Source organism: Palaemon carinicauda, chromosome 23, assembly GCF_036898095.1.
Source record: "Palaemon carinicauda isolate YSFRI2023 chromosome 23, ASM3689809v2, whole genome shotgun sequence".
NCBI classification, from domain to species: Eukaryota; Metazoa; Arthropoda; class Malacostraca; order Decapoda; family Palaemonidae; genus Palaemon; species Palaemon carinicauda.
This window is the reverse complement of record NC_090747.1, coordinates 88,037,829-88,057,939: the sequence shown is the minus strand read 5'-3', so window position 1 is coordinate 88,057,939 and position 20,111 is coordinate 88,037,829. Positions and strand designations below refer to the sequence as shown.

The following is a 20,111-nucleotide window of genomic DNA, read 5'->3' as shown; positions in this document are numbered from 1 at the left end:
CACGTGAGTCATCAGGTGGTAAACAAAGACCACGTGTTAAAGCGAAATCTTTCTATTATTGGTGTTGGCACCTCTTGATATAGTAAAAGCAGTTTATTCCAGCAGATTGTTTATGGGCTTAGAAGTTTCGTATATATATGAATACTTCTTGGGAACGTGGCCATTTTTTTTTTTAGGAACATGGCCAACTTTAAGTTTTTATTATTCTCAGTCTAAATGGAAGGATTTGAATACATAAATATATCTAAGGTTCCCTTGTATACTTATTTTAATCATTCCTATTACAGCTGCAATGGACTGAATTTATAATTTGAAGCATCTCTCATTTTCTTAAACCGGTGTACATGTATAACATTCATGTCTCACCGAAACCATGCAATTAGGCGACGAGGGAGATAAACGTATTTCAAACTTGCTTGTTAATTGAAATACACATTTTCTGTATCATTTTCTACTTGGGTCACATGGTAAATTTTGAATTTTTTTTTTTAGCTTGGTACGTTGGCTTATCACTACTTTTGGGTCACTGGTATTTTCACATTTGAGTGTATTTCTTAGGAACAGATTGTTGTGGAAAATAGTCATTAAATAATCTGGTGGATTTTATTACTTCTTCACAAGACTGAATATTAGACTTCTTGTTTCAAGATCTTTAGTAAATTCTAACAGACTTCAAACAAACTTATTTTTATAATCCTTTTTACTCGTACAGTCTAAGTTTTGTAAATACGATTTTGCCAAGTACAGTTCTCTAGATGAACAACGGTTGCACACAAGTTCGAGGAGAGAGAGAGAGAGAGAGAGAGAGAGAGGAGAGAGAGAGAGAGAAATTGTATGGTTGTGTGAGGGTGTGCCGGTCTTTCTCAGTCAGCCCAAATTCTGAGTTCTGACCTAGAAGTGGCGTAGTCACGCCGCGTGCTGCAATTTGGTGTGAATTTTTATCCATGGCGCCATGGTCGTTTGTTCCCTTGGCTTATAGCGAGACGTTAAGAAGACTGCGTGTTGCATACTATGCTATTTCCTTTAGTAGTTCGTACCATGATTTCCTTCTCGAGTTATGGTGCTGGGTTTTTATACTGCTTGTGACGCATTTTCTAAACCTTTGTCGGTCGGGTGAAAACGGAAAGCTATCTTACGTCGTAGGGAGGAAGAAATTATTAAAAATTATTTGAAATTCGTGCTATATAAATCTAATATGTTAAGTAACCTGAATTAGGTAACATTTACTTGGTTGCCTTTACTTCGAATAAAGTCATTAATAAAGTCTTTAACGAAAAGCTATCTAACGTCGTAGGGAGAAAGAAATTATTAAAAATTATTTGAAATTCGTGCTATATAAATCTAATATGTTCAGTTAAGTAACCCGAATTAGCATTTGCTTGGTTGCCTTTACTTGGAATAAAGTCATTACTAACTCTTTAAGTCTTTCGAAATTGTAGTTATGATTCGGAGTTCCCACCCACCCACACAGCTTACGAGGAGCGACTGCGTGCAACTGTACGGTCGAATGTATGTGAATGTGTCTATGTAATAAGAGAAGGAATGTTAATGTTGGGTGCGGTGCCCAATAGGCTTGGCTGAATAAGACCCAGGTGACAGCTGCTATAACGGCCAGGAATGGGAACACGGCACAGCGACTCGGATGACGTCGATTATTATGGTGATGTACTTAGGAGCAGCAGCGGGAGAAAGGTTGTCTGAACGTTTGAATATATTGTAGTTTTGTCGAGGTCTGCGTCATGGCTCAATTTGGTTCGTTGTGTAAATAATAAATGCAAGAATTAACAAGTTAATCGATTTTTTTATCTTTTTATTAAATTCTTTGTATTAAAAAGTTAAAATTACATATTCTTTACAATCACAATATTTACAGGATAATCACATTTGATTGCATTTTTCTATAAACAAATCCATCTAATTTAACAATTTACAACATCACACATCTTGATTTTAATTTTTAGTCTCTCAAAAACAATAATTTATATAAATTTTGGTGAATCGATTTTGAGTTTTTGTTTTGTGTCCTGGCTTTAGCGGTACAACTGTTTATAATGATACTTTATATCCGGGTTAAATTTAGAGCGGCCTTTTGTCAATTTCTGCTGGATTTTCTTTGCTAGGAGTTACAAAAGAAAAAAGAAATTGCCTTTACGATAGGTACCGGTCGTTAGGTAGTGTACCAACCAGTGGTTAGGATGTCTTGGAAGGTTGTAAGGGGAGGGTTGATGACAAGATTACGTCATTCTCTCTCTCTCTCTCTCTCTCTCTCTCTCTCTCTCTCTCTCTCTCTCTCTCTCTCTCTCTCTCTCCTCTCTCTCTCTCTCTCTCTCTCTCTATATATATATATATATATATATATATATATAGTATATATATATATATATATATCGGGGAATCACTTATAAGTGAATGATATGCCTTTTTAGCAAGCAGTTTTGCCAATAATTTGATGATCTGATTTTTATTATTATTATTTTTTTATCACTAGGTAAGCTATTATTGATACTACTACTACAACTACTAGTAGTAGTTAAGCTACAACCTTAGTTGGAAAAGCCAGATGTTATAAGCACAGGCGCTCCAACAGGAAAATATAACCAAGTGAAGAAAGTAAATAAATAAATTGAGAATTAATGAATAAAAATTTAAATTATAGATCAGTAACTACGTTTAAAATAGATCAGTAATTTAATAACTATAAAGAGAGACATGCCAACTTGTTTATGATTAAAAAAAAAATCGCCGCATGTTTGAAATCCTGGAATTCTGCAGATTCAACTGTCTGAATAGGAAGATCATTCTACAACCTGGTCTCAGCTCGAGTGCTGTGTAATATTCAGCTTTATGATGAAGACAAGACTGTTGCATTTAACTACATCTTACCAGAACTGTATACGAAGAAGAGAGCTTAGTACTACTTACAGGGTGGTATAGTCTTGGATGATTTGAATGCAAAGGATGGTCAGTATTAGGAAAGATCTTGTAAAGCACTCACTGAACGACGTTGCCAGAGAATGATATCCAGTTCAAGAATAAGAAATTTCCTATTCTTGTATTGTAGTTCGTCTAAACAGCTGTTACCCAGATTATCTTATTAACAAGTTGTATATAATGAACTTGCGTAATCCCACCATTCACTTATTTATGCCAGTTGTGCTAATCGTATGAAATTTATCAATTTTAGTAGTTTTACTGTTCCTTTCCATGAAAAAATTGTTACCCTTTTTTTTTTGTCAACTCCGTTGCTTTATTTAAGAATAATCTAAGAGAAATAACGAGGAGTAAATAGGTAAGTAGGAAGTTCGGTGGGCTCAGTCATTAGATCGGGAAGATCATTCCAAATTTTGACTGCAGTCTAATAGTACATATATTTTTAAGCTTTTTGCACCCGAAAGGTAAATTCAGTACTTCCATTTTTAATCAATTCATATCATTGCTTCCTAAGCTACCAACCCTAGTTGGAAAAGCAGGACGTTATAAGGCCAAGGACCCCAACAGGAAAAATAGCCCAGTGAAGAAAGGAAATAAGGAAAAACTATGAAGTTTAAGAACAAAGATGGAATATGGAGATTTTGTAGAAATTACCAGAAACGTTTCCATTTCTTGAGAATTATAATTATAAGTTTTTACAAGCCTAATTACTACGCATCGTTTATTAGTCGATATATATTCTTTGCTGCAGTTAAACCATTCGAAATTTATTCAGTTCATTACGACTACCACTTGCATTACATTTGAGATTTGAATATTGTGTTGTGAAGAGAAATGTTTTGTGCTCTAAGTTCAGGTGAGGTAGTTTCTTAGTAAGAAATTACCTTAGTATCTTTTTGCATGATGTCCCCATATTTTGCTTTTTATTTTGAGATTTATTACGGCGTTACCAACACATACATATTTGAATGATCTTGTTTTAGGCACAGGATAACGACTACTAATGTTAGCGAAAGCTGGACTTTTCGTTTCCATTAATTATATATGTGTATATATATATGAATATATGTGTATATATGTGTGTATATATATATATATATATATATATATTATATATATATATATATACTATATAGATATATACTATATATATATATAGTATATATATATATGTATTTTATGCCGACATATCCCAAAGGCCTTCGTTTAGGGTATCTGAGGTTCCCTCTAGATCGCAATCTGTAATTCTAAAAGCTTTGTTACGAGTCTTTACAAGGTCAGATGTTAGGCTTTTAATCTGGAGAGAGAGAGAGAGAGAGAGAGAGGAGGAGAGAGAGAGAGAGAGAGAGAGAGAGAGAAGAGAGAGAGAAGAGAGAGAGAGAGACCCACCTATATTTAGTATGGTTTGTTCCTTCCCCGTTACGTCACCCCTTGCCTCTTCCTTCTCTCTCCTCCCCTCCTCTCTTATGTTTGTATTGGGTTGACATTGATTCAATCTGAGATTAGTTTATTGGAAAGTGTGACAGTTTCTGTGTTTGCCTTGGCCTAGAATTTGGGGGCACTGCTGTTTCCCCCCGTTCTAGTCTTGAGAGATTGTCAAACAAAATCATTTTGTTCCTTGATTTGGTGTGGAGGGCAAGGAATAGGAATAATAAAGTCTAGTTGTTCCCATGATTCTGAAATAGGAAAAGTTAGGATCTCTCTCTCTCTCTCTCTCTCTCTCTCTCTCTCTCTCTCTCTCTCTCTCTCTCTCTCTCTCTCTCTCTCTCTCTCTCTTCAGAGCGGCCTTTTCCCGTCCAGTGTGGAAAGCAAGGAATAGGAATAATAAAGTCTAGTTTATTCCCATGATTGTGAAATAGGAAAAGTTAGGATCTCTCTCTCTCTCTCTCTCTCTCTCTCTCTCTCTCTCTCTCTCTCCTCTCTCTCTCTCTCTCTCTCTCTCTCTCCCCAGAGGCGGCCTTTTCCCGTCCAGTGTTCTGTTGCTGCGCAGAAAGCATCGTGCAGCGAGATGGGAAGTCAAGCTTGTCTTTTTTTCCCCTCCGCTTTTTAGGAATGTCCCCTTGTCTGGCCTTTGGTTTAATTTCCATATTCATTCATTCGTTGTTCTACCTCAAGCTCGTTGAGGGGGAGCGGTTGACTTTCATTCGAGCTATCCTCTATTTTGGACTGCTTGGCTTGTTATATGGAAGAATGCTCTATTATTGGTAAGTGATCTCTTCCCCGGTTGCCAATGCACACATCAAAGGATGGATGTGATTCCTGTTTTAAATTGAAAAGGAGCCGTGTTCTGGTTGCAATTTAATATTTGGATTTTGGGTAAAGGCAAAGATGTGCCTATATTAGGATATCTTTTTGGAATTGTGTGGGATTTATTTCCGCTTGTATTAAATCGATCCACGCACATGAGAAAAATTACCTATTTAATATCGGGAAATGCAGTATTATAACGGACAGCCTCACCGACAAATAAGTATGTTAAGATAGGTATATGGATATAAAGAAGTAGCCTTGTTTTCCTCTAAATATTCGGGATAATCATTCTCTAATTGTTTTATCTTTTAAATTTATATGAAAATTTTTAATTATATATAGACAATTGAGATATAGGTTTGAAACTTTATTTTGCCGTAGATTAAATGAATTTCCCTTCACACAGAACGACCCCCCCCCCCAAAAAAAAAAGAGGGGGGAGGGGGCCCCTGATAGAGGGTCAGTGTGTGTTGCATTCCAAACATCCTCTGGCTCAGAAAGTGTAAATATTTGAGGAATGTAATCATCCGCTCGTTAAGTTTTTTTTTTTTCCTCTACACTTTATTCTCATCTTTAAATCTTGAAACTAAAAGCCCCACGTCATCGAGGACTTGGCTATGTTATGACCTTCACCCCCTGAGTATCGGCAACACCACTTCGATGACCTTGACCTTGAGGTGATTGGTTCGTTTCTTTTCTGCTTCATTCTGATCGTCCTCAGTGATTAGTCACCGTTTGTAGTATTACTGTTGTACCCAAGGTCGATGCATTGCCCTGGATGTACCTAACATTGCTTGTAGGTAAAGGAACTCTCTCTCTCTCTCTCTCTCTCTCTCTCTCTCTCTCTCTCTCTCTCTCTCTCTCTCTCTCTCTCTCTCTCTCTCTCTCTAAGCCATTGTCCTCTGCGATTTCCTTTTTGTTTATTTGGATGGCAACACCACATCAAACCCTGCCAAGTTTTCCTGGCGACTTCACTCGGCGAAATTCTCTCTCTCTCTCTCTCTCTCTCTCTCTCTCTCTCTCTCTCTCTCTCTCTCTCTCTCTACTCTACTGCCAAAGAGAAGCTTGTGTATATATGTGGTGGTATAGTGGTGATGTCATTTCGAATCTTGCCCAGCTATAAAGTTGTAGCATATTATCTGTCTACTCGCCGGAAAGTCTTACAAAATTAGATTCAGTATTTGGAAGGAGATACTAAAACTTTTCATTGCTCTTATTATTACTTTTGATCTCTTTGAAAATTACTGTTATAATATTTTTTTTATAATTGTAAGTGCAGTACATTCAGAACAGAACGCGAATCTCATTTACATAACTGGTTCCGCCAGACACGTGTTTGCAATCTTTTTTTTTCGGAAATTACCTTTGGACATTTTATTGTGTGAAAGTGTTCTAATGCAGAGTAATGTGGCTGTACAGTACGTATGTTGTCTTCATACTAAGATTAACGGAGCAGTTTTGAGAAAGGTTATTTTGGGAATTCTGTGAATCAGGTTTTGACAGTATTATATATAATCAATCGCTATAATATATGTATTTGTCTATTAGCCTTTTTTTACCGACACCCTACATTATTTTGTAGCTGGCTTAATTAAAATAAAAGTTTGAATGGGTATAGCCTAATGGCTTAAACTATTTTGACTTCCTAATAATTGTGATCAGTTAATCAACTCTTGGGTAGTTTGGGAAAGTAAATGGTGGCAATAAGAGGGTTCGTGTATAGTATAGGAACTGCTAGTGCGTTAAGTGTATATGTATATATATATATGTGTCTATATAATTATATATATATATATATGTATATATATTTTCCCATGTAAACATAGCTGGGAAGTGTTTATTTCTGTAAAGGCAGTTTCATCATAATTATAATACTGCCACTGTGGAGCAGGATATAATTTAGTCATACAAGTGTTGAAGTTAAGCCTAAAGAGTTATGTTCGATTAGTTGTAGTTGATGGTCACCATAGTGAGTATATGAATGTGATATGTTTTTCTTCTGGGTATTGTTCATATTAGTTTTCATGCTTTATACACATTAGTGATTTGGCATACAAAACAAGCTCGTTGCTTAGGATGATGATGATGCTCTCATTGCCTCAGTTATGTCACCTCGATGTAGATGTGGGGTTGTTGCCTAAGCAGATGATGATGCTCTCTTTGCCCCAATTCTATCTTCTGTATGTAGATTTAGGGGTTGTTGAATCTCTTAATAGAGATCCAGGTAAAATTAGTGCATGAGGCTTAACTTTAACCTTAACAAAATTCAAAGTATGATTGCAAGTAGGTTGAGGACAGTGGCTCTTAAACATCCATATATTTGCACTGATAATATTTCTTTAATTATATATATATATATATATAATATATATATTATATATATATATATATATATATATATATATATATATATATATATATATATATATATACACATTTCATTTTAAAATTATAAGCGTGATTCTTGATCACACATTTTTGAGAAATACGTTCGGTCTGTCTTCAATTGCACAAAAAATTGTCCTAAACAAATCTTAAGATTTGCGGTGATCAATTTCTTTTTGAGATTTTTCAAAAATTTCTTCATTCTACCTTATTAGAGAATTGTTCTACTGGCTGGTCTTCAGCTGCTGACTCCAATCTTAATTTGATTGGCATAGGCTTAGCGGTCTATAAAATTTCTTATGCCTGATCTTGGTATTAATCTCTGGCACCGTCTTTTACTTAGTTCTTTATGCATGTTCTATAAAAGACACATGAGTGACAAACATAGGCTATCTGAACCAAGAACAAATAGTAAATTTGGTGAAAGGGCTTTTAGCTACTGTGCGCCTAGACATTATAATAAACTGCCCACTGAATAAAGGACCTAAAGGGAGCAATTGAATTTAAGAAGAAACTAAAGACATTACTTTTCACAAGATCATATGATTTGGAAGATGCTACAATCAAAGAATTGTATAAGTTATAATGAAAATGTTCCGTTAGATGATTTAATATGGACCCGCCCGAGTAGTAGTTCACTCGACTTCAGTGGAAGGTTGGATTTAAACCCAAAGCAAGTAAACAAGTAAAATTCTGACCATCTTTTGCATTCAGATCTTCCCAGACTGTACCGTCCTGTACGTAAAGTATTCCAGAAGTTTTATTTCAACTGTGATTAAGTTGTGGAATCAGTTCCTAATCAGGCAGTGAATCAGTGGAACTTAAGAATTCCAATCTTGCAGTGAATCAGTGGAACTTCAGAATTCTAATCTTGCAGTGAATCAGTGGAACTTCAGAATTCTAATCTTGCAGAGAATCAGTGGAACTTCAGAATTCTAATCTTGCAGTGAATCAGTGGAACTTAAGAATTCCAATCTTGCAGTGAATCAGTGGAACTTAAGAATTCCAATCTTGCAGTGAATCAGTGGAACTTAAGTATTCCAATCTTGCAGTGAATCAGTGGAACTTGAGTATCCAATCTTGCAGTGAATCAGTGGAACTTAAGTATTCCAATCTTGCAGTGAATCAGTGGAACTCAAGAATTCCAATCTTGCAGTGAATCAGTGGAACTTAAGAATTCCAATCTTGCAGTGAATCAGTGGAACTTAAGAATTCCAATCTTGCATTGGATGTTATGTTTAACAGGCTGACATAAGTTTAATTTTATAGTTTATATACGACAGATCTAATTTAACGTTCTTACTGAACTTGAAATATTTTATATCTTTACTCATTACTTCTAGTATAGTTTATTTCCTTTCCTCACTAGGCTATTTTTCCTGTTCGATCCCTTGGGCTTACATTATCCTGGTTTTCCTAGGAGGATTGTTGCTTAGCTAGTAATAATGATAAATGATGATGATAATTGTATGCCAATATTTAGAGATATTTTCTAATATTTTTCTGAAGTTAAATCGGGGTTCTTCATTGTTATGGTGTTATCACAAAATTTATAATTTTTATTTTTTTTTTACCGTTACACTTATTTCAATTATATCAGCAAAAAGAAAAAAAAATGGGGGTCTGTAATTGTATTTTTCCAGCTTCCTGTTTATTTGGGCCTCTGGGAATATCATGCACAGATAACTTGAGCAATCATGATTTTAGATTTTTTATCAGAATATCTTAGAATATGTCTGAGGATGCCTTGCAAATGCTTAAATGGGTTAATATAGAGATTGAGCGCTAATCTTATCTGAACTGGTGGCTCGGCCTAGTTCGCTTGGTCGGCACAGCTTTGCGTGGCGGCTTAATCCCAAATGCAGAGGCATCGCTATTAATACTCTCTGGGGCCAGTATTACCAGCCTTCCTCTACGCAATATAGTTCTCTCTCTCTCTCTCTAGACTTTGACCTTGCGTGCATCTTTAAGTTGGAAATTTTATGCAAAACCGATGGGTGTATTGTGGTTGCAGCGCTGAATGCAATGTTTTCAAGGTGGTCCAAATAGCATATTTTTACAAATGGATTTACCACCTGTCCGGAATCTGACTAATTATTTACAAATCTTTAAATTTTCCACCTATCCGAAATCTTATTTCTTTAAAATCCTTAATTTTCCACTGATCCGAAATCCGACATTTCTTTACAAATCTGTTAATTTTCCACTTATCCGAAATCTGACATTTCTTTATAGTCTGTTAATTTTCCACCTATCCGAAATCTTATTTCTTTACAAATCTGTTAATTTTCCACTTATCCGAAATCTGACATTTTTTAATAGTCTGTTAATTTTCCACCTATCCGAAATTTGACTTATGATTGTGAAAAAAGTAATTGTGAAACTAATATGGATTTTTCACAATGCTTTACGAATATGGTTTTGTTAGTTATTTTTTACTTTACTCTTGGGTTGAATTGGTAAGTTATGTGTATATATTAGTAGGCTAGTGATCTCATTTACATTTTTGTTGCTGTACTGTAACGAATAACAAATCTAAAGACCCAAAAAATTTATGAGATCTGAACTGAAGGTCATTAAACTCGTAAAGTAGACTATTTGGAAACCACTTTTTGTTTTCTGGAAAGTTTTCATGCATACCTAGCAAGGTCAGAAGCCCCTCTTCCTTCAACCCCCCCCTCTCTAGTCCTGCTCTTGTATAGGTGAGCAGCATGTCCTTGAAGCTGTTTGACCAGTTCCTACCGGATCCCATTGGTAATTTCCCATGGCTATGTCGTAAGACGTGCTCTTTAAATTCTTCACCCGCAGTTTCACCATGTTATTAATACTGGTTATAACTGTATATTAACCTACGTACAAAAAGTGTACATTTAGTTGTTAGCTTACGTATGTACATTGTATATTTGTAGTTGATTGTATTGCTAAATGGAATGTTCTACTTCCGCTTGTCCTTTTAATTTTGTCAGAATTTTATCCAGTAGCGCAGAGATCCTGCTTGCATACAGCGATGTACGTTGGTTACCATTAAAAGATTTTTATTCTTGCCAAATCTGATACATATTGTCTGCCTTGCATGCTTAATTAAACACGACCTTCAAGTTTAGGCCTTGTTGTCATAAGGCTTCAGAGATCATTATATTGGTTGTGTCGGTAAAAAAAAAATAAGGGATTTTGTCTTATGGTGTCAGTACTCTTATCTTTGCAGTGGTGTAAGATATCTTGGAAAAGATCAAATCAGTTTTATCTTGGCTAATGGTTTTATAGCGTTGACTTTTCTAAATCATATATCTTTTAATTTTTGAGAGGACCAACTTGTGAACTTGTGCTAGTGATGTTGCAGAATTCCTGTGGAAGATTCTATTATGCAACAGTCTCTCGTTTGTTATGTATTAGCCTCTCTTCATCTGTAATATCCTTACCTGTCACGTCTCATGAAAGACTTAACATTTTCCAAGGATTGCTTCCAGTGGGGTCACTGACACGAAGAAGGGGAGGGAAGGGATAAGGAAGAATGTCGTTTGGGGGTAACTACAAGAGTTGAATTTGTATGTTTGTCTTTCACCCTCTCTCTCTCTCCCCCAACTATGTTTCACTTCCCACACACATCCTGCCATTACGCGTGTCGGCCCGAGAGTGGCTAGTAAATTGTGTGCACGTCTCCTTTATAACCTCCAGATGGGTTGATTTTTTTTTTTCTTTTTATGTAGGTGAGGAGGGAAGGGGAGGATAGGAACGGGCGATTCCCTCGACCACCCTGGGTGGTGGGAGAGGAGGAGGCTACTGGCAGGACTTGGGTGATTGGTCGTAGTGGGTCCCCAGAAAGGCCTTATATGGGGTTTGGTTGCATAGGGGGATGGGATGGTGAAGAATCTCTCTCTCTCTCTCTCTCTCTCTCTCTCTCTCTCTCTCTCTCTCTCTCTCTCTCTCTCTCTCTCACCGTAATGCACAATAGTTTGAGTGATTACTGATTGAGATGACGTTTAGTTCTCCGTTTCTATCCCCCCCCGCTATTTCGTGAGGCTGTTTTTCTTCAAACAGTGAGGACTGATCGATTTTGTAAGCAGGCAGCAGGACAACTATGGTCATGGAATACGATTTGCTAACGAGCCAAGGTTTAACCAGCTCACATTCATCATCTGTGTACTTCAAGTATCATAGATGAGCGATAGTCTGGTGTATTGTATTTTTGTTCTTGGAAAATAATAAGGGACAAGAGTTATTTGATTTCTTACTAAGGCGAATTTCTAAATGGATTCCGGTATCAACTCGTATAAGTTGCATCTTTTGCATAAAAATGAATATACAATCTTTGTTCTTAAGTGTTTTGTGACCCTCCGTCTACCGGACTAGGGGGACGGGTGGGGGATGCTTGATATGTGTCGGTGACGTCAGAGGTTTTACGAGTCATGATTGGGACCACTTTATGTTCTTTTGCAAGTCTCTCCTCTTTGATGTGACGTCACGGCATTAGGGCCCTATTGGGCTTGAAGATAACGAGCCCGCTGCCAGACACGACGGCGCTCCTAATCCTTGGAGGCCTCGAGATGGCTCATTTGAAGGGGGAACGAAATGACCATTTCTCCTCCTCCGTACCCTCTTAAGATTGCTTCTACTAATGCTCATCCCAATGAGAGAGAGAGAGAGAGAGAGAGAGAGAGAGAGAGAGAGAGAGAGGGAGGGAGGTTATGCAGAATAATTATGTAGTACTATTACAGCGAGTTTCTTTGGAACTAAATTTCACTTATGCAGTTTATTTTTTTTTATGAATATGAAAGTTTTCATCCTCGATCAGGAACAGTTCTAAGTCTCCAGCCAAGTGGAATAATCTGTATCCCGAGACAATTTGGTATTTACAGTACTGGAAACTATTTGAGGTAGTAAATCATGAATAACAGCTGATTGATAGTTAATATATATTTTCAATCATCATAATGAACTAACTATTGACCACGATGAATGTTGAGTAGTCTTTTGGTTTCTATGATTTGGCATAAACACGAGGAAGATGTTACATACGAATAAATAAGCCAGGAAGAACCTGGTATGTTAAACTTCGCTTTGCAATCAATTATTGAGTATGGAATTTTTTTACGTAATGAGCACTATATATTATATATATTTTATTATATATATATATATATATATATATATATATTCCTTTGATATGGTCGAAATAATTGACTTGCCGATGAAAAGCACGGCACGTTTAACGTAAAATACCCCCCCCCCATTTCCTTTTCCATTTCTAGGCGTGGTTGTTGGCAAGTTGGGAAATTTTGCAAAGCCGGTCGGTATTTTCACCTGAACAACATTGTTGGATGGAGTAGGGGTGTAATTAAATCACACATGTTCATTCATAAATTATGTGTAATAGAATAATTGTAAATGAGAAAATTCTATAAATTATCTGTAAGAATTGCCCTGTAGCCAAGTCGTTGCAGACTATACCAGTTATATGGTTTGTTGCAAGGGGTTGCAATTCCGAGGAGACCTTTACGTCTCTATTATTAGAATAACAATCTGTATATACAATAACCATTACGTATTAAGTGGGAAACATTATATTCTATTCATTCACTGAAATTAAACTTTATATTGATTCCTTTTTAGAAGAATCGTTTTGATGGTCTGTTATTAATTTTTTTCATCCAGGTTGTTTGACAGCCTTGGTAATCTAGCGATCTCTCAATTTGTGGGGCTTTTGCACATGGCTAATGTTTAACATTTCTTTCCCATTATCTGTGTACCAACGGATGTTGCATAACACAGAGCATTGTTAAATTGAGTTCATTTATGTAATGGCACTCATAATTTGAGTGCATATCAATTTTGCTATAAAATTTGCCTTCAAGCTTCCGCTGTGGAACGTAATAGATTGTATCTTCGTGTCGTTTGAGGGATTATTATATTGTTCAGGTGTAAAATAAACATGAATGGGACAATTTCCTGAAATCTTTACAGCATTTCAGTCATGCATGATTTATGTACTGTGGGAAATCATCATAGTTATTATATAAAAGGGCCCTAAAATTAGATGCCCAATTCTAATAGATATTTAAAATATTTAAACCAAAGGATGTAGGAAACTGAAGACTTTATTAGATTAATTTATTAGATATAAGTTCCCGGAACTCCCGATATTTTTAATTTGCAAGCGGAGCGCAATTTATGGTTATTTCGGAGTTTAGTAACGAGCATTCCCTAGTTAAATTTTATTTTAGAAATCATAATTTTGAGCTAACGAACGTACGCTTTTGGACAATATGTCTAAAGAATGGTTATAGTTTGTGAAGAAGAGTTCTGAATTATATTGATAAACCACGAAAGAACCTGATTGATGGCATATGTTCACGACGGTATTTATTTATCGGAAGTTTACAAACATGGTCGGTCTTGTTTGCAACTTCACCCTTTTGTTTACAACATTATTCGTAAGTTTTAGGATTCCAGGTTGTTTGTCACTCTCCTTGCCTGGTAATTTTCATACCTGTTCCTCGTCTTGACTACAAATAAAGTTTAAAACTTAATGAATCATACTGCTTCAAATTAACATATGTTTTTTATAAGTTTGCTTGACGTTTTGTTGTTTAAATCAGAAGTGGGATATCTTCATGGTAGCTATCTGTATTTGAAAATTAGTGTTTTCGATTGCTTGTCCATAAATATGGAGCACCAACAAAATTTAAACTTTCTTTCTTTTAGGAATTTTTATGCAAAAGTTTCGGACGCTTACTGTTTTTTTTCTAATATATCTTCGCAGATCTGATAGATATAAGATACATTTATTTTTTTTCCAAAACTACATACTTTGTCGTTTTCCTTTTCTTGTTCGCATACATGTATTAGTCTTCAATAAGCTTTAAATGTAATAGGTAATCCTTTGAAATTAGTTTAAATCCTAGAAGAAAGTTTTATTCATTCCACCCTCTTCTGGGGGAAGACCGCAAATTATTTTGGTTTTTAATTTAAAAGGGGGTGGTGTGATTTTTTTTTTTTTAATATGAAGCATTAATTTAAAACTACGCTAAGTATGCTAGGAACTAAATTGAAGTGACCTCGCCTGCTTATTACAATGGTTATATTAGTCCGTAAAATTCCTCCCTCCAAGAGTTACCTAAAGAATGTTGTTTATTGATTGCTGGTACAAAGAGTATTGTTGGTGTTTATTGATTGCTGGTGCACTTTATCGTGCTTTAGGTGTCTCGTAGACGTTGCAAACGGTAAATGTTCAGAAATTTTGTAGGTAATGTTATTGTTCAAATATATATCTTCAATAGAATTGCTGAAAACATTGGAATAAGCTCTGTGGTTTGTGACTGTTTTGCGACATATAAAAAAGTTAGTTAAAACTGCATGACCGAGTTTATGGTATGTCGCATTCAATTGTATGATTTTTTTTCCTTTGCCGTCATTTGTAAGGAAGTTTTCTCGCCATGCAGAATAATTTTTATCATTGAGTTGCTCAGAATTAACATAGGTGATCCATTTTATTCGAATTAACTCGAAATATAACTATATAAGCGTGTTATTTCATAGGTTAGGGAACTTAGATTTTATATATGATCTATAAGCTTTTATTTGTCAAGACATCATCATCATTTTTTTTTACGAGTAAGGTGGGTATCGAAAAATATCCACAAGTTTATACCAGCAGCCTTCATCGTCGCTTGGCAGCGCTGCTCGCATTTCGCAACGCCGCTAACTCGGCCACACTTCCTGGAATAGTGTTGCAATAAGCCACCAGTTTTCGGTGTCGTTATTAATAATAAAAACAAGTGTTTATTTTTTTTTATTAACTTTTCAGTTGTTGAATTGCATGCCCTTATTTTTTAAGGGGGGGGGGGGGGCACTTCAAATAATTTTTTTGTCCTTCAGATATGTAAGGATCATTCCAGAATAAATTGGAAACTTGCTTGTTTGGTGTGGTTGGGGGGGGGGGGTGTGTTGTTAGTGATCGTTTTGTTTGCAATATTGTAACCTGCTGTATTTGAGCGTATTTTTTGTTCTATTGAAAGATGAACTTGCTTTCACTTCAGTGATATCTAGCCTCTTATTGCAATACAGTTTGGATTTTGAATATTTTGCATAATCAGTTGCAATACAGTATGATTCTTCATATTTGATATTTTTTAATAAATTACAGTAGATATATATATATATATATATATATATATATATATATATATATATATATATATATATATATATATATATATATATATTATATTTTATTAAATTAGTGGCAGGGTGTTAAAATGTGTGTACTTGTATAGTAAAGATTGCGTATGGATTTCAGCAGGACTGTATGGAAGTGTTTAAAATGTGTATGGAAAGGATACCTTTGGTAATGACGTCAGTCTTATTCTCCATACTGATAAAAAGTTAGTTCAATTTAACGAGGAGTTGCGTAGGCCTACGGACGCTACTTGGGCCTCTTAGCTGAAATCCTGTGTGTGATGTTACTTGAAGTTTTTTTTTATTGCCAGTATTGTTCCTGGTAGTTTTCTGTACTCTTGTTTTCTATTAAGGTATTTACGAACTGTATTTTTGTTTGTTATTGTCATAGGTCAAGTTGTTGTAAAGTAAAATTAAAGGAAGTGTTTTGACTTTAGGAGCTAGCAGTATCCTATTTGTTTGTTTTATTTTTATTAAACAATTTATTTAGAATTATCTATGATTTTGAATTTTTTATTTTAAGTTAGGCTCTCCTGTTTCTATTTTGGCATTCTGCACTTTACTGTGCTCTCCAACCCCATTAATGTAATACTGAAGAGTCTGGCGCCGTGCATGACAATTCAAGAGAGAACATCTTTTAGGGCAAGGAAAAGGGATTTTTTTTTTTTTTTTTTTTTTTTGTGAATTTTGTAAAGCCCCCTTTGCCAGTGTTCCTTGTGAATGGAATATCGGGGCATTCATACGAATGGAACCCCTTGCATTAAACGGGAATAGCGAGTTTGCCATGGTTGGGAATATTCACCCCTTTCGTTTGTATAATGGATCGGCAATGTTTCCCTGGGCTCAAGGAGGCTCTGAATAGGTTTAGCTGTGTGTTTTATGTAAACAAGCGCGGCGCTCTTGTAGGGTCCGTCAACTTGCATGCGATCAACTGCATTCGCAGTCAGGACTATGGTAATGATCTATGTTTTGTTTACCCACATTTTATCTTTCAGGAGGCGGTGGGGACGGGCCATGAGGGTAGTGGAAGGTTGCCAACCCCTCCTCAGCAGCAGCAGCAGCAGCAGCAGCAGCAGCATCACCAACAGCAGCTGCAGCCGGCGGGGATGAGGGTGTCGCCCGCACCGCCTCTGACTGCAGGAGCCAACCCCCCTCACCCACCTCACTCCCCACACATGTCGCCTGCTGTAGGTGAGTCACTTCGACATCAATCTCCTTCGCCTTCCCCTTCTGCTGCTATTTCTTCGCCAGCAGTTAAAAAAAAAAACGGTTCCCTTAATGACAATTATCTTGTCTCGAGTAGTTCACTGACTGTAGCAGTTTTGGTTAATTATTTGCAACATAACAATGAACTTCCTTTTTGCAACATGATAATCTAGGTGATTTTCTTATCGCATCTGTTATTCCAGCCAATAATTGCGTTATAGTGTCATGAAAAATATCAATAAAAAAGCCTACATAGTAGAAATCATGAAAAAGACAGCTACCTCGGAAAAGAAGGAAACTTATGGCGTATGAAGTAGAGATATTAATTATTATTGTTACTAGTTAAGCTATAACCCTAGTTGGAGAACCAAGATGCTATTAAGCCCAAGGGCTCCAACGGGGAAAATAGCTCAGTGAGGAAAGGATATAAGGGAATAAACAAACTATAAAAGTAGTAATGAACAATTAAAATAAAATATTTTAAGGATAAAAACATCGGTTACAGTGATGTTGACACAATCAGGCCTACTTACTATTACTATGCACGAGTGACTATGCCTCTCCAGTACCCCGCGATTCTCCATTTAAATTTTAGTTGGAAAGATATTAAACATACGCTAGGCTATGTCTGACAGAGATTGAGGGGAGCGCCTATATCTTACCGAGATTTGGGGGAAAGGGGGGAGGGGGGTTGCTCCTATATCACCGAGAATTCGGGTGAAAAAAAATCTTTAATTAAGATTTCCCTACTACAAGCTTTATCATTCTCTCGAGCTTGATTTATTTGATTCATAAAATATTTTGTATAAATTTGGTAGCCTTATTTCATAATGAGCAAAAACAAACCCATGTTTTGTACGTTGGTCTATGGGTGATTTTGATATACACATTATGATAAGATAGCCTACATATGTCAAAGAAAATTAGCCCTACAGATTTTTCTGTAATAAACAAGCTAAGATTTTAGCCTTTATTTGTCCTAGAAATCATTTTCCTAATCTGCTACACTTATTTATTCGTGATTTAACTAATTTAAATTAAGAATTTTGTGGTCATTACGTTATGGTTTCAAATATGCAAAGGGCAGTCATAATAGTAACTAACCTTCAGGTGGAATACCTGAACAATGTTGGGAACAACCAACACAGATTTTTCTGCCGGTGCAAGTGATTATAGCAAATAGTTCATCAATCGATAAGACAGACAGACTGCAGGTGTACCTGGAGGTTAATGGCCACTTAAGACATAGGTTACAGGCCTATTTTGAAATTTTACACTGCTTGATGGTTTGAAATAGAATAATCATTTTTTTTTTTTAGATGCGAGGCGAGTCTCTCTCTCTCTCTCTCTCTCTCTCTCTCTCTCTCTCTCTCTCTCTCTCTCTCTCTCTCTCTCTCTTAAAAGCTACTTTCTAATTTGTCTTTAATAACCATATGAATGGTAAACCATCTGTCCCATTTGAAAACTTTCCTCAGCATAATTCTTTAAACTTTGGAGCAAGTTTCTGAAAACATTGAGAAATGGACAGAAAAGCCCATTGCCTTTTTAGTATATTGGTTCATTATTAAGTAATTTAAAGACATAGGCATTCTAACTTATTTTGGTGTTTGAAGGGGCCAAGGTGAAAAAATTGGGCAAGAAATTTTTTTTGTTGCAATTAAATTTAGTTTGGCTTCTTATTGCAACTATGTTCAGTGGACTGAAAGTAAGAGTTGATGTATGGGATTTGAGGAATGGTACACTTTTTGATAGGGCTTCTACAATTACTGTACTTGGATTCACAATAATAAACAAATCCTTTTCTTTTAATGGAATTGCATTTGTACTATATATTCACTGTTTAGAAGGATTTCATAACCTGTAATTACACAATATTTTTGTTGTTGCTTTTAAGTAATTAATTTTTTTTGTGGTTCAAGATTTACAGGCTGTTTACTTTACATGGTATCAGATTAAATAAATATCACAATTTGATTTTAATGTAATTGAAGATTAGATTATTTAGTAGCATCTCCATCTTGTATTGGGTTAGTAGCAAACTATTAGAAGTATTCTTTGAAACTTTTATCAATGGAATTATCAGTTGGCACACCTGTTTGTTTGGTCAACTTTAAAGAAACCATAGTTATGAATACTGTTTTCCTGCTTAAATAAAGGTCAACCTTTGATTTTCACAGATGAGATTAAAAAAAAACCCTCAAGTGGAAAACTTGATTTTTCAATAATTTTGGTCATAAATCCAACAAAGATCTATTGGTATTGTTTTTCTGGTGAACAAATGATGAATCTGGTTCTTGAAAGGATTTGATAAAGAAGTCCAGTCAGGTATCTTATTTTATTTCTATTAACCCCAAATATGGTAAACAATTTTTTTTTTCCATTTGATAATTTATCATTTAGTTTGAAATATGTTTCAATTCCTTGTTATATAGTATTTCATAAAGTGAAATAAACGTAAATTTAAAAAAAGTATTAAAACTTTGAAAGATACATTATTATACAATAAACTACGTGGTACTGAGCTTTGTCAATATGCAATTTTTTAAAATTCTAAACTGTACAATGAAAAGTATAAAAGTTTTGATAAGTGATAGGGTTTTTTCATTTATTGCTGCTGTTGAAAATTTAATGGAAAATATTCATTATGAAAGTGTGAATGAAAGTGTAGAATAAGTATTGTAAAGTTGTTATATGTATTAAAAGATGAATGTGATTGTTCAAAAGTATACAGTATACTGAATATGCCAGATTGCCATATGTTTTGTGAATCATTTAAGAAATTTTAAAGATTAAATGATTTTATTATATAACATTTACACTGAATCATAGTGGCTCAGTTTAGCCTAAAAATTTATTTTTGATGTTTTATAAACTCTATATGTTTTGTACGACTACTATCTCTTATGGTTTTTATATTATGATTGATTATTATTATATAGTCATTATTATTTAAAGTTTCATGGCAACAAAGATCTAAGGATTCTTTTGCATACATCTGGGATTATAGAATGCCAGTTTTAATTTGTTTCTGTATTAAATTAAATTAAATTAGAAGTACCAGCTAACATATTTTAAATGAATTGCTTACTTTTGGGAAATCTTTTTACTGATCTATAGTGAAAACTTATAAATTTTTTTAAGAATATTACTGCAGTTTAAGAGAC

General features: G+C 35.2%; 1 protein-coding gene across 8 annotated transcripts in view; it reads left to right on the top strand.

Annotated features, from left to right (window-relative positions):
* LOC137617210 (trithorax group protein osa-like) overlaps positions 1 to 20,111 on the top strand; it is a 103,490-nt gene that overhangs the window by 41,521 nt on the left and 41,858 nt on the right. For all 8 annotated transcript variants that reach the window (XM_068347139.1, XM_068347141.1, XM_068347136.1 and 5 more), the window contains one exon: positions 16,737 to 16,932. In XM_068347139.1, the coding sequence (XP_068203240.1) occupies positions 16,848 to 16,932 (85 nt within the window). In that variant the 5' untranslated portion in view covers positions 16,737 to 16,847. The remainder of the gene's footprint in view (positions 1 to 16,736; positions 16,933 to 20,111) is intronic.